Raw genomic sequence first — 15768 nt, 5'->3', positions numbered from 1 at the left:
GTTAAAGAGCAGATTTAGTACAGTAGTACTTTTCAGAAAGTATTGTGTTCTTAACTATCTGATTTTTCCACTGGCATATCATGAATGAAAGGCAAGTGACATTTTTGTTTGGGAGAGCAATAGGCTGCAGAAATGGCCTATACTGTTGTATAGTGTTCCATTTCCATGCATCAAAAATTATGGGCTTGATCCATGGCCCATTGAAGTTAATGGGAATTTCTCTATTGACATCAGAAGGTGTGTGGGATTGGGCACTATGGTCCCAAACCTGCTGAGATGCCACGATCATGCTGCTCAATCTCCACCAATCCCTTCTAGGTAGTTATGAGCATCATTTGCTCTATTATAATTGAAGCATCAATGTCTTTCTGTAGACCGAACCCTATAGAGGTACTGTATACCAAATCCCTCCCCAGTATCGGTTCCAGCAAGGCTTCCCCCTTGGATGCCACTAAGGAATTGAAGGATCTGTCACCTTTTCAGAAGGCCACTTCAAATTTGCCTCCATCTCCATTGGCCCACTGGACTTTGGTAACTGGAAGCTGCATTGTTAACGGGGCTATTGACAGACCTGTATTTGGAGAGTGACATCCACAAAATGACTTCACTATGTGCTCAGTTTCCAAAACTTGCTTGGATTTGGTGGAGCACCCTGTTTCCGATTCTCATTTTAAGAGGTTGGATGAGGGATGGAAACAGAGGGGAGAGAACTATGAGGAGAGAAAGAAAAGGAAGATTAAAAAACTAACCAACCAACGAAAGAGCAAGTGAAGGTCAAACCAGAAAAGGAGAGATTCCTTAAAACAGGGTTGGGCAACTTTAAGATAATAGAGGGCCACAAATCCACTAAAATTCTTTGGCAGGCCATAGAGAATTTTAAGATTGAGTTGGGTCACTGAGGGGTTCAGTCTTTTAACAAAGCTGTTGTTGCCTCATGCCACTCTGCATCCAGATCAGCACAGACTGTACCTCAGTCAGCTCCTCAGCTGGTGTAAACTGACACAGTTCTGTTGACTTTAGTGCTACCAATTAACAGTGAATGGGGCTATGCTGCTTTACACATCAGCTGAGGATCTGGCCCAGATCTAAAGGCTAAAAGACAGGCTATGATTCTCTTTCTCCCCTTTGATTGTTTATACTTTGAGTCTTTGCTGCGTTGAAAGTGACAACTTTTAATAGAGATATTGCTCTGTGTATCAAGATGTTACTATTAACAATCTTCCCTGGAGTGACGAGGGCTGGTTGGCTGTTTTTTTTGTTTTGTTTTTTTGTTTTTGTTTAAACAGCAGCCAGAAGTTGGCTCTCTCATAGCCTTTCCAATGACTGTGGAGTAGTGTAATGGTCTAAGTTTCACGTCTGAAACAAGAAGGCTGTTTCTACACTAGACATTTTTGACAAAAGAACTTTTCCACCATTACTACTAACTGGTTCAGTGCCACCAGTTGTAGCAAAAGGAGCACTAGTGTAGACACGGCATGAGGCAGTAACTGGCATTTTAACCACTTTGTCACTTATCCCCCTTCAGGAAATCCGAACAATATAGTGGTTAAAATACCAGTGGCTGCTAGCATCCTGTGTGCACTTTCCCAGTGATGGGACTGGTGGAGCTGAACTATAGACAGACATTTTTGGTAGCAAACCCTACCACATACAAAGCCCAGACTCCAGGAAACCATGGGTTTAGGTCTGGGTATGAGCTACACAACCCTGTTTCTTTAAGAAGCATGTAACTTGAGTATCATGAAGCTTGTGCAAGTCATTTGGATGCAACTGTAAAATGATCTCCTGTCTGCTCTGTGTAAATACTGAAGCCTTTTTTATAGGGTTTGGGGTTTGTCCCAACATCTGTGATCAAAACTTCCTTTCTCTTTACTATATAGCAATATGACTTGTGCCGGTTGGGTACCTTCCTCTCCTCTCCGCGCCCCCCTGCCCCCCCCCATGCTGTAAAGCTGCAAAGTGTGTTGGGATATTTTAGGATCAAAGGCACCACATAAAAACGAGATACTATCTGTAACAATTGTTCTCTGAATATATGGTAATTATTACAGACAAGTTCTTGTATCCCCACTGCTAGAGTTAGGAAAAAAAAGTACATATGCACTTTCTCCATTACCTTGAAGAACGTGGCAGAAAAGATATTCATAGCTGAGGAGCTTCAGTTATTCCTCTTCATTGGGTGCCATACATGCCATTGGGGCTGTTAACTCATTCCAGCACTAATTTCATAGAGAAACACATATCAAAAGTGTGGGGATAATACTATAACTACAGCACTACCTTCAGAGAACAAGATAATTCTCTTTTATGGCATCCACCCTAAATTTACATTCTGTTAATTTGTTTTGAAATTTTTGGCAGCATGTCTTAGAACTAGAGAAAACTTGAATCTTTTCTTATTGCTACTGAAACTAGTAGAACATGAAAGCTGCTTTCCTTGGTTTTCTAAAGGCTTCATGAAATAGTCACACCACAAAAAGAGACTGTATTATGATCTAACATGAGCATCAGCCAGTCATATTATCACCTCTCAAATCCTCTACTCAAGCAAATAACACAGGTTCTTTGTGTTTCCTTTCTGAGTGTTGATTTGATCTAGGAGGCTTCTGGAGTATCGTCAATTATCAATAATACATGTTCGACTGTATGGTAGCACTGATTAATTCACGCTTTGGGTACCTAGTGAGATGTGAGATAAGCCAGGTGTCTATAAAGGGACTCACTAAGTGCATTAGCCAGTTGTCTGCGAATATGCATAATATGTCGCAGCGGAACACTGCAGTACTATCAAACATAGCGGCTACATCCTGACATCAATGGAATGCATCAGCACAGCAGGTGGAGTGGAGGACCAGCAGTGAAGCAGTTTGATAAGTCCACCGAATGGTTTGGAGACTCTCTTGGGAGTGGAGAGAGCATTTATAGTTTATCACTAAACATGCCTTTGCTCTGCAGTGTCCACAATTATCATGGTCATTGCACAGCAAAGATGTATTTAAATATATTTTAACTTTATTTTATCATTATTAATATACATTGATTTCCATATATGTATTAACAAATCTTACTCATAATCTGAATTTGTTACCTTTAAAGGACCCAGTTTGGTCGGTCATCCTTTTGTCTGTATCTTTATTTTGTTAAAATTCCAAAAATGGGAACACTATATTATAGAATCTACTTGATTCTGATATAAAGCTGTCTGTCATTGTTTCCTCTGTAGGGGCTTTCCATACTTGATTTCACCAGGTCGCTAATGTTGGGGTATCTGCCCTTTTTCAAAACGTCTGCAGTTATATTTTACTAGAAAAGCATGACTGTGTATTAATATTCATGTTTAGATTTATCTAGCGGCTATTTCCCATTCTTTGTTGTTTTAGAATACTTCAGTCTCCACCAAAATATGGTGGATTTCTCAGTGCTCCCACACTCAACCCTCATTATCTGATCAGGTCAAAGGGGTTTAATCATTTTTTAAAAAAAATATCAATTAGAAATCCCTTAATGTTTTCAAATTTATTCTTACTGAAATAGGAATCTGTCAAGTTACGAGGAGTGTGCACTGGGGTGTGTGGCATTCCTGTGGCTATGACAATCTTTTCACATTCAAAAGGAGAGTTTTTGGTTTGTTTGTTTAATAGCTACAGGTTCACACAAGAGCTCCTTCCTGAATTCTAACCAGTTCATCTTATCAACTATGGATAAGGGTAAGGGCCAAATTCTGCCCTTGGATGCACATATGCAACTCCAGTGAGAACTGTATCTCATCTAAGGGCAGAATTAGAAATGTGGGGGTAGAAGAGAAGTGGAAGACGAGACAGAGTGGGACAGGCTGAAAAAAAAACAAAACAACATTCCAGAAAGTAGAAGACATTCCAGAAAGTTGATGGCAAGGCCAAGAGCATCAGAAGGCTGGAGTGAGAAGGAGAAAAATGACATGATGAATATACAGGAAAGCTATTAACAAGCATACAGGAAAGACTTTAGAAAGTATTGATAGTGTTTTATTGGTATATTTAGGGCTAATCAGTGAAATTTTTAAGTCTTTGTCCTGTTTATACTGCTGACTTGTTCTCATATGCCAAACATATTTGAATATATTCTTGGTTTTGAATGAAATGAAGTTAACAGCTATTAAAATGAATTTGAAACTGTATAGCAGTGCTAACTATCTACACAGCCATGTGATTCAATGAACCTTTAACACTTTGCTTTATAACTAGTTCTTAGACCTGTCTGCATTCACCCCGAAGTGGAAATTAACACCATACTTGAGAATGTTTCTTGACCAGCTTTTATAGTTTTAAAATGACTTTCCTGTAGGCCTCTATGAAGAGATCCATCAGTTTCGTCAGGCCTGTGGAGATGCTCATATGAAAACAATCTTGGGAACAGGAGAGCTGGGATCACTTACCAATGTCTACAAAGCCAGCATGGTAGCGATGATGGCAGGTAAATATATGCATTTTTAACCATTTTGTAGGTAATGCAGCCACAGAAATCTTTAGTTTTAAATTAGGGGCTTGACAATTGGATGTTAAATACTCAGAATAGGCAAAACTGTGATGCAACAACCCTGCCAGTAACTATTAATATTGCAGGTAATAAGATATGTCACTTGTTTTGTATAAAACTATGATATTTACTGGAGCTGGTCATAAAATGGGAAGAATAATTTTCAAAAGTTTAGTAATTTTTTTCCTATATTTTTATTTATTTGTATGTATAGCAGCTCCTAGAGGCCCTCACTGAGATTGGGCCTCATTCTACTACTAACAGTACAAACCCATAGTAAGAGACACTTCTTCCTCTGAAGAACTTACAATAAAGTAGTAAGTTTCATCTAAATTCAGAATGTCAACAAAGCTTTCCATCAAAATTTCAGAATTCAAAACATTTGGACCAGTTGAAATGGACGAAAAATCTGATTTGTAAACATTATTAATTTGCTAAATAGTATATATGGGAGAACTGTTTACGTTTACCTCGGGCTATATTGTGCAACCCTTACTCATTCCAATGACCACTTACACGAGTAAGTCCAATATAATAATTCTACCACCTTATATATTCTTAAATAGCACTTATCATTAGATCTCAAAGTACTTTGCAAAGGTGGTCCGGATTAGTGTCTCCAGTTTCCAGATGGGGAAACTGAGGCAAAGAGGTAAGTTTCCCTCTCATAAGTTTACCCAGTAGGTCAGTGAAAGAGATGGAAATAGAACCAGAGACTCTTGAATCCCAGTCCTGTGTTCTATCCAATAGACCACATTGCTCCGATATCATTGGGACTGCTCCTGTAAGCTCATGTTGATGAGCCCTGTCTATCCCTATATATGTGCAAATTTAGAAATGAGTATTGAGGCTGAAATTAACCCTTGAGCCCCTGAATTCTGGTGTTCTCAGGGTTTAAGTGGTGCATGTGCCTTGGGCTGGGCCTCTGCACAGGTATGAATATCACCCAATATTAGGGCTTGTCTACTCAGGATGTTAGTGCGTGGCAAGCCATTGTGCGAATCTATAGTGCACCAGCTTGCCGTGCAGTAACGTCCTGTGTGGGTACTGCTACGGTGAACTAAAAGTTCCATAGTGCACTCTGACAATGGAACTTTTAGCGTAATGTAGCAGTGTGCATATGGGATGTTACTATGTGGCAAGCTGGCACGCTGTATATTCACACCCTGGCTTGTTGTGCGCTAACATCTTGACTGGACCAAGTCCTTGTAAGAATGTATAATAGAAATTTGCAGTGAAAAAGTACTGCTTAGTACTAGAATACAGTCAGATCAATGAAAACTGAAAATCTATCCAGTAAGTGCTTAATGGATTTTATTCATTTGATCATTCTTTTAGAGATATACACTGATAGTAAAGAATTGCTTTGATTTGTTTTATAAATAAGACTATTCTACTGTGGCTATTATAGGAATTACAGATAACATTCATTAGTACTTCTGTGCAGATAGCCTCAAAATGACAAGGCCCTCTGCATTTTCAGGGAGCAAATGGTGTCAACTAAAGCATCCCATCCTCAGTGCATCTGAACAGGGATGCATACAATTTTGTGGGGAGGGAGGGCGGATCCTTGTCCAAGCAATTCCAAAACGCACAAAGATAAATATCCAACGTGGATTCTGTCACCTTAATATTTTAAATTCAGTGAAAACTGCCTAGAAAGATTGCTTTGGGCAACCCCCATTGCCATCTTCCTCCATTGTGGTGTAGAGAATAACAGCTCCATGAAATGGTTAACTTCCGAAATAACATATGTTGATACTCTACATGCAAAAATCTCAAACTTGTAAGATTAGCACACATTAATTAGGTATTTTAGTGGTAAAATGGTTAGTCAGGTTATAATTGGGACAGAGAAGCAGCAGTGTTCTCTATCTGCAGCTAAGAGACACTCCAAAATTGCAAAATCTTTCCTCCTTGTTGAAAACATCAAAGAAAATTACTTTTAATCTGATCCTTAGGACTTAGCTAAAAGCTGCAAAGTAAGTGGGAGACAAACACCTCAGCATAAAAAGGAAGTGATTTTTTTTTTTTTTTAGTGATTTAGGGCTTCCTCCTACTGTTTGTTTTTTGCACTGGTATAGCTGCAACAGTGCAACCTGCTTAGGTGCATGACAACAGTTCAAGCACTGTTTTGTACCAGTGCTATGTATCTACATTAGCCAGGTGCAAATTTCTTTAGTCTACACAAGCTTTTAGGGACATAAGGTGGTTTCATAATTAAGACTCAGAACTAGCAGTTAGCTGACAAGGGTTCTATTCTCAAAATCCCTTCTTTAAACCCGCTTATTTCACAGTGCTCATTAAGAAGAGACTTTAATAATTGAATTAGATGGAGGGAAGTTTAAATTAGAATCACCTAAGTTATCCTCACCTTTGGAGTGTCCTGTTTTGTTTGTGCCCATCTTTATTATGGTAAGCTCTCTGAGAATATCTTTATTTTTGTGTAGGAGAAATCGCCAAGCACATTATTGACATTGAACGAATACTACTCTAATAATTTTCTGGCTCTGCCACAGCTTTCTTCTGTGACCTTGTACAAGTTAACCTCTCTCTCTGTGCCTCAGTTTCTCCCTCTGTAATATAGAGATGATACTTTTCTACCTAAAGAGTGTTGAGAGGGTCAATTCATTAGTGTTTCTGAGATGTTCAGATAGTACAGTGATGAGGACTATGCCTGTAAATATAGTTTTTATCCATACATCAAAATCATTGTGACAAGTGATGAGCCTTATAACAATTACACTGTCGTTTAATTTGATCTGCTGATCATTTTGACCTCTTTTGTAATACATAATAGTTGAAAACTAGCAAATTATTTTGGTTTATTCTATACATTAACCCTCCTCCCCCCCCCCCTTTTTTTTTTTTTTACTGGTGTAGTGTTCTTGCAGTACAGCAGGTGGCTGTATTGTTAATGATTTTCTTTGCATCGTGATTCATTTTGTAAGTGCTTATCCTTGTGAATATGTATGGTAGCTTCTTTATTTTGATCTCTTGCTTTCTGTTTGGGGGCAAGTGTGGGAATGTGAACTGAGCGCTGTACCCAAGTGGTCTGGGTCAAATTTGGAAACACGGGAGCCTGACTTTCACATAGACAGAGAACCCAAAACTCCAGTGGAAGTCAGTGCGAGCTGCAGGTGCTCAGCATCTCTGAAAAATAAGGTGCTGTTGCCCAGACCTTCACAGGTGTTTAGACGCCTGTCTCCCATGGAAATCAATAGCCATTAAGCATCTAAATACCTTGGAGAATCTGAGCCTGTGCACCTAAAGTTAGGTTCCTAAATCTCTATTTTCAGGCACCTAACTTCTTTGCAACCAATACGATGATTTCTTTTTTAAAAGGTGTGCCTAATTTTCAGCTCCTAAATCTTTATTTCAGATCCTGAATACGTGGTCTGATTTTCATATGTGCTGATCATCAAGCAGACCTACAGAGCTAGGTAGTTGCCTGAAGGATGAATTTGACACTACATCTTGGACCGTGCTAGAAACTATAATTGTACATGCATGGATGCCAAAAAAAAAGTTACCATTGCATGATCCTGTAAAAATTGGGCTTGACCAGCATACTTCTTGCTATCATGCCTAACAGAGATGAGGACTTTTTTTTTTTTTTTTTTAAAGTAAACATTTGTACTGTTGTTGTGATCTGATTATTTTGTGGTTAAATATCTGTTACTGCCTGAAGCTGACAGTATCACAACAAGCCAAAATTGTGAACTTGGGCTCAGGTTTTCAAAACTGAGTGCCTCGTTAGGCTCCTAAGTCAAGATTTAGGCACACTAAGAAGTCACCTGATTTGCAAAACAGCTGCAGATCCAGCCGTTCCCACTGATTTCCATGTGCTTAATTCTTGTGACCATAATAAGTTTTTCACCACAGACTAATCAGATAATTTAAAAAGTAATACAGCTGTGGGCTTTGCTTTTGTTTTTTTAAATCTTCACCCTCATTAAATGACTCATGGAAATTGAGCTACAATTATACTAGCAAGAAGCATGTTGTCAATGCTGTTAACTTTAAAAAAGTTACACTGATGCTGAATCTGGTTCCTAGATTGGGAAGGGCCCAAAGAGTGTAAAGAATAAGGACACCAGAAATTCAAAGGGACAGATATGGCTTTCTGTGATTTAACTATTAGTACAGTAACTCCTCACTTCACGTTGTAGTTATGTTCCTGGAAAATGCAACTTAAAGTGAAACAATGTTAAACTAATTCAATTTTCCCATAAGATTTAATGTAAATGCAGAGGGTTAGGTTCCAAGGAAAGTTTTCTGGGGCAGATAAAAGGCATTATATACTGTACAGTACTGTACTGTGGTTGGGAAGTGCCCCGGCTTACCCCACACAGGCACAGCCCGTTGCAGGCAAGGATGCTAAGAAGCACCTTCACAGCAGCAGTGGCAGCTTATCTGGAGAAGAATAGGCGCAGACTTTGCCGGGGGATGCTCCAGGCCCATCTCTTCCCATCCCCGCTCCACTCCGGGCTCACCTCTTCCCACTCCAACTCCTCTGCGGAGCATGCCACATCCTCGCTCCTTCTCCCCCACTCCCAAAAAGTCCTAAGCGCTGCCAAACTGCTGTTTGGCAGTGGGGGAAGCGCTGGGAGGGAGGGGGAGGAGGCAGAGAAGAGGAACTTGTACAATGCTCCCTTGTAAAGTCGCTGCTCTTCCACAAAATCTTACAAGCAGTGGACAGAGCAGGCAGCCAAATGACGTTATAAGGGAGCATTGTACAACTTTAAACTAGCATGTTCCCTAATGGTACTTTGGACCTCCTGTGGTCCCTTCCAAGCCGGATAGTCTATGAGTCTATGATAATGGAGCAGCGATGTAACTTTGAAACAACGTTAAGCGGGAGGACGTTAAGTGGGGAGTTACTGTATTAGTAGTAGTATGACTACCAGCCCCAGTCATGGACCAGAACTGCATTGTGCTAGGTACTTTACAAACACAGAACAAGAAGACCATCCCTGCCCCAAAGTGGTTGCAATCTAAGTAATCCAGTTGCCAAGGCACGTAGGGAGTTGTCTGGGACAAGTTGGTGGGATCTTAGCCAGAAGTTTCTGTAGAATAAGCTTTAATCTAAAATAAATTTCTCACTCTTGTCTGGTGCAGGAACCCTTCTGAACACATGCTGATTCAGTGCTGCCATCTTGAATTTGCAGACAGCTAATCTGAAACAGATAGGCCCCTGAGATCCAAATCTGAGATGAGCAAACAGCCTGAGCCGTCAGGTTGTGCACTGACAACTTCCTCCAGGGCCGGAGGGGGAGGAATCGTTCTGCCTTTGGCAATCACTAGCAGCAGAGAAGTTCTGTTGCCCTTACAGCTCATGGCTGGAGAAGCCTCTGTACCACTTGCTCTGCATAGCCACTCCAAGTGCTGCTACATGCCATTTGCCTACTAGAACTGGTTCTGCTACAGGAGGCCAGCCATAGCCATTGGGGAGTGGGTGGGACTGGTGAAATTGCCTCCTTCCAGCTCAATGGGGTGCTAACTATGCAACTCCTGTCTGTGTCTTAATATCACTCCTGAAAAATGCTATGTCTAATGTATAGGATCTTTGATCTTCTGTCATCTGTCGCTCCAAACCTTGTGTGCACCTTGAACACTGGTGGCAAGTAAGAGAAGTCTTCTGGCTGACTCCCTGGATAATTTGTCAAGGGTTTATTTTGTCTAAGCATTTCTGTACAGATACTGCCCGATTTTCAGAGGTGTTGTACACTCATGGCAGTTTGACTTTAGTAGGAGCTGTGGGTGCCCAGCACCTCCAAAAGCCAGGAAATAATGGGTTACGTTAGATTTTACGTTGCCAGTGATATCTAAAAATAACTGGAGAAACAACTGGCTCCTGCAGTGCTAATATTAATTCAGTAAGTCTTGCAAATTTCAAAAGGCCTATAGGCACTACAGCAATCCCAAATTAATCCCAGAATTGAATCAAAAGTACTTTTTCTGGGTCATCATTTTAAATCCAGGTCAGCAAACTAACCCTCTTCCCCACAGTAACAAACTCTTTGCCCCGTAAACAGGAATTTTAAGCTTTGCCTTGCTGTGGAGCAGGCCAGGGATGTACTTTGGTAAATATTCAGAGGGTGAGAGTTCCTGTGACAGAGAAGGCCCTATCGCCTTTCTGTCCTCTCAAGATTATAACAAAGGATGGTCAACATCCCAGTTGATCTTAATTGCAGTGGTGAGGTACCCTATGTCCCCAGCTAGACATGTCCTATGTTATTTCACATCCCAATTCTGTTTCCTTACGGCAGAGGACAAACGTCCATCTTCGGCCTAGGATTCCTACCTGTTCTTTAGACTTTGCTAGGCAACATGTCATCTTTAGTTAGCAAGCGCTCTTCACCTAATCCAGTACCCTTGAAATCAATGGAAAGACTCCCATTGGCCTAACGGTTTTAGGATTAGGTCTACAGAAGGTTGGGGAGCGAGTGCTTAGAGCTCATCTGCCCAACAAACCCAAAAAAGAAGTTAGTAGATCAGCCCATGTGACTTGATTGCATGCGGTCATGTTGTTGAATTATATTAGTATTTAGAGAACATGAGGCACATGTCAACACTAGTCACAGGTTTTTTGTTAAAGGAGGTGCTCCTTCGTATTCAATTTCTTAACATCACCATTTCGTTATCCTCAACCCACCCACATTCTGAATGTTCAGCATTGCACTGTGCATTGTAGCCACATTATTCAAGCATTTCATTGTCCTCTGAAACATAAGGTGTTGACAGCAGCCAGAAGCAGGATACTAGACTACATGTACCATTCATCTGATCTGGCAAAATGTGTGCCTAAATGAAGGCTGTGATTTTCAAAGGAGTGGAAAATATGTGCTTAAATTCCATTGAAATTCAATGGGAGTTGGACACCTGCCTTCTTTAATCTCTTTTGGAAAACCCAGATGAAGTCTTTGAGATTTGACTGACAGTATTAATTCTTCTGGAATATTTAACATTGTACATCTCTCTTTATTTAACCCTGTGCTAAACAGCTACAAAGATCTTGATATCCCTTAAAGGATAATCAGTTAGCTGAGAGGTGCAATTCTTGCAGTGTTAGGGAAAAGAAAGTGGCACCTGGGAGTGAGTGCACATCAGTGGCTGAGGAAGTACATTGTTTTCAAGGAAGCAGACTGCATTTCAATATGAATCAGGAATCTTGCATCACTGGCTGTTTATCTGCCGCACTGTTGGATCTTGAGCTCTTTGAAGTCTTAGGTTATGTGTATGGTGCCTGGCCCAAGCCAGTTGGTTCAGGCTCAGGCTAAGGGGCTGTGTCATTGTGGTGTAGCTGTTCAGACTGGGGTTATATATAGCCTAAACTCTGGGACCTACCCACCTTGCAGGATCCTAACGCCTGGGCTCCAGCCTGAGCTCAAACTTCTACACCATAATTAAACAGCCCCTAAGTGCGAGCCCAAGTCAGCTGACACAGGCCAGCCACAGGGTTTTAATGGCAGTGTAGACATACTCTTAGGCCTTGTCTACACTGGCACTTTACAGCTCTACAACTTTCTCTCTCAGGGGAGTGAAAAAACACCGCCCTGAGCACTGTAAAGTGGCAGTGTAGACAGTGCACCAGCGGTGGGAGCTACTCCCCTCATGGGGGTGGTTTTGTTACAGCGACTACACAAGCCACATTAAAGCTTTAACGTTGCAAGTGAAGACAGGCCCTTAGAGGTGGGCTAAGGAAGATCAGCTTAAGGGACACTGATTACACCTGTAATTCTATCAGCTGGTTGCCAAACACTGAGGAGATTGAACCAATCAGTGGAGTTCCTTCGCTGGCGGCTGCACTCGCTGTGCAAGTCGTGCCCATTCCTAGAGCAGATACTCAATCCATTTAACCTATTGGCAGTACCAAGACTAGAGGGGCCAAATACGAGCACATTTTCTCCACACCAGTAGATGCTGTGCTAAGTTTTTCTCCACTTGGAAATCGTTTTTATATGTATCGTTGCTTCTGTCTTAGCCTGTATACACTGCTTTGCTTATGACAAGAAGGTCTGTGTGTTTTTGACAAAGACATCAAAAAATTGGCAAGCCAGCTGTACAAGGAATGGGGAAGGCAGCAGTAGCTTTAGAAAACACGAGGAAAACCTTTTCTGTATGAATTAAGTAAGGGCACATGCCCTGCTGAAAGCTTGTTTGGTTTCGGAAAATGGGTTTTAGCCATATTGTCCAATTTTCGAAAATATCCCATTAGTACCCAAAGACTTGTATGGAGCAAGAAAGGGATGCAGGTGGGGGATTAAAATGGGGGGACTGATAGATAAATGTACCCATTTTAGGAACTAATTTTGTGTGTGTGTGTGTCATTTTTCCCCCACATGAAAGCTGGTCTAATATCACTCAGACCTTCCTCTGTCTCACCCCGGGATGTGTGGGGGAAGAGACTATGAGGATGTTATAGATGTTTGGGTTTATTAGAATATTAGAGGTGTTTACACAAGTATGCAACTACCCCCAGAAAGGTCATGAAGGTGTAACCCATACTCTTTAACAAAGATGCTCTTTGAAATGACTGAATATGCATAAGGAAATTAAATGATTGCATATCAAAGCATAATGGATTTAGTCAAATACATTTGGAAATACAATCCTAGAATAATTGAGTTTAAAAAGAGGATGAGGCAAATGTCTGAACAAGCTAACACCTGTGATCTCTCTGTATTGCAACAACTGCAAAAAATATAAAGGAGGGAGGAAAACTACTGTGTGAAAGGGCTACACTGGCAGGCCAGCCAAAAGAAAAAAGGCAGATGAAATTTGCAAACAGAAAACATTCCCTGACCAAGTCTCTATTTCAGTCTGCTCAAAACAGGAAAAGAAAAAAAATTCCCAGTTTCCTAGGCACCCTTCCGAAGTATCTGCCACAGCTCATTACAAAAAACAATTAAACTTTTACAACCAAACCGAAATTGAAGCAAATGGTTTCTCTTACCCACAACTTTGAGGAAAGCCAACTAGCCCAGTCTGGCTCCTTGGCCAGAATGGCACTGTTTATATACCCCTCCCAATTTCCCAGCAGGCCTTGCCAGAATTTAGGACTGTTAGGAAAGACATTTCCCAGAAAACTTGCTGTTCTGGATCTCAGAAAGTGATTGGCTTTCTTACAATAAGCCAGCCTTGTCCTTGACTACTGAGGGAAGCGGGGAGTTCTAGCCTGCCCTGTTCATGGATCCCCAGCCTAGGGCCCTGAAGCCACAGGCAATAGGTTGGGCTTCTTCACAAACCCTAGATGAGTTCCTCTCCCAAAATGGTACTGTTTTCTGTGCAAGTACATGGTAGTACTGGCCTGATCCTTAAAGTGCCAGTACATTACCTTGCACAGGCACCCACTGTTGGATGAAGAGGGGATGTGACAGGCTAATAGCTTAAAAGAAGAGAAAGGACAATCCAAGGTGTTTAGGGGATGGGCACTAGAAAACAGAGTCTTGACTCACTTTCTCTGCCACAAGGTTTCCTCTGTTCCTAATGCTGGTGCAGCTCTGCTTATGCTATGAATATTGGGAACATGGTCAGAAAGGAGCTGTCAGTTATTGGCATTTTAAGCACCATGTCCTGTTCTATGAAGGGCAGTAAACATACTGGTAGCTGTCTGGGTGCTGGGAACATATTCCTGCTGTGACATGTGGACTGTCCTGCCCCAAAGGAGAAAAATTCTTCCAAGCAAATGTTTTATGAGAAATGAACAAGGGAGGCAAGCAAGCTAGCAAAATCTGAGTGAAAAACTAGGCATACTGTCTGCACTGTAGGAAACAAGACTGCTGAATAAATAAGACGTAGCACTTATGATAACTATGTACATCTTCAAAGCACGCTACACACATTAGCAGAGAAACCTTTACCACACCCCACTGAGGTGTAAAAGGATTCTCTTTTTGATTTTTTACATAAGAAGAACGCAACTGGCCCAGCAAGTCAGGAACTAGGATTAGAACTCAGGAGTTCTTGTGCTCAGTCCAGAAGTTGAGATGTCACTCAGAGTTCAAAGCATATTGTGTTTAAGGAGAACTGTGATTTGTAACTAAAACTGCAGAGATCTAGTTCATTATGAAACTGAAAGCAAGAAGCAAACCAAAGCAGGAGAAGGTTTAGCAAGAGTTGAAGGTGTAACAATGTTGAGCCCTATTCTTCACTTTTTATTACAGAGTTGCAATATCATTGAGTTCACTAATTTACTTCTGCTTTACACAATGGGAAGGATAGCTTATGTCCTTACCATAACTCCTGAATAAGGGGCAGTGCATAATTGCTCCAAGAGCATACAGGTCCAGACTGTTAGCCTGAGGCACAATCTGGTGCCTAGTTCCTTTCATCCTTCCAGAAGGAAGTAATCTGTGTGAGTCCCATAGCAGGCATGAATTGCTTCCCCTCCACAGTGGTTCTGATGCACTGGCTGGCAGTGTTGGGGCAGGGGACAAATGGAGTTAATGTTTGACCCAGTCCTTGCTCCTTCCAGCACACTGTTGTTGAAGAGAGCGTAGCAGTCTCTCAGGCTGCTCCGTCACTCATGCTGTGACACATGATACTGATAGTCCATGCAAGGGAGCAAGGAAACACTTTACACCTCCTTCCTTCCCTGCATAGGCCATTTGCCTCATCCTCTTTTTAAACTCAATTATTCTAGGATTGTATTTCTAAATGTATTTGACTAAATCCATTATGCTTTGATATGCAATCATTTAATTTCCTTATGCATATTTACACTTTACACCTCCTTCCTTCCCTGCATGTGTACAGCAGGTCACAATCTGGTCCTTCATGAGAGGAGAATCAGGCCCATAATCAACAGAAAGAAAGCACATTATCTTTGTATAACTCTCTCCATTCTGCACAGCAGATGTCTTGCATCCTGCATAGACTGCATGTGTACTGCACATTCAGAACTTCAGCTGACATCATCAGAAGTTCAGTGTAAAGAATGAGAACAGATTCTGTGCACTGAAGATCTGCTCTATGGAAGAGTGCATCACAGTGCAGGACAAAGAGGAGGATTTTGAATAAACGTTTAGATTAGATTATGGAATAAAAATGTTTTTGGATGACAAGGTAGAGCAGGAAATGTTTGTGCAGAAATAAGACTGACTCTCTCCCTCTGAAAAGGGCTGGTATAGCAATAAAAGGGACTTCAATTATTCTGATTCTGAGTGAAAAAGCAGTAATAGAAAAATGAAGGAAGATGCATGTTCAATAAGGCAGTACAGGACTGCTCCCTGAAATGGTGTAATTGCC

At 41.2% G+C, this 15768-nt stretch overlaps 1 protein-coding gene across 3 annotated transcripts in view; it reads left to right on the top strand.

Annotated features, from left to right (window-relative positions):
* DERA (deoxyribose-phosphate aldolase) overlaps positions 1 to 15768 on the top strand; it is a 92330-nt gene that overhangs the window by 46950 nt on the left and 29612 nt on the right. For all 3 annotated transcript variants that reach the window (XM_084636420.1, XM_084636421.1, XM_084636422.1), the window contains one exon: positions 4324 to 4452. In XM_084636420.1, the coding sequence (XP_084492546.1) occupies positions 4324 to 4452 (129 nt within the window). The remainder of the gene's footprint in view (positions 1 to 4323; positions 4453 to 15768) is intronic.

Source organism: Lepidochelys olivacea, assembly GCF_965140295.1.
Source record: "Lepidochelys olivacea isolate rLepOli2 genome assembly, chromosome: 1".
Taxonomy (NCBI): domain Eukaryota; kingdom Metazoa; phylum Chordata; order Testudines; family Cheloniidae; genus Lepidochelys; species Lepidochelys olivacea.
The sequence above is the reverse complement of the archived record's forward strand: the minus strand, read 5'-3'. Positions and strand labels throughout refer to the sequence as shown.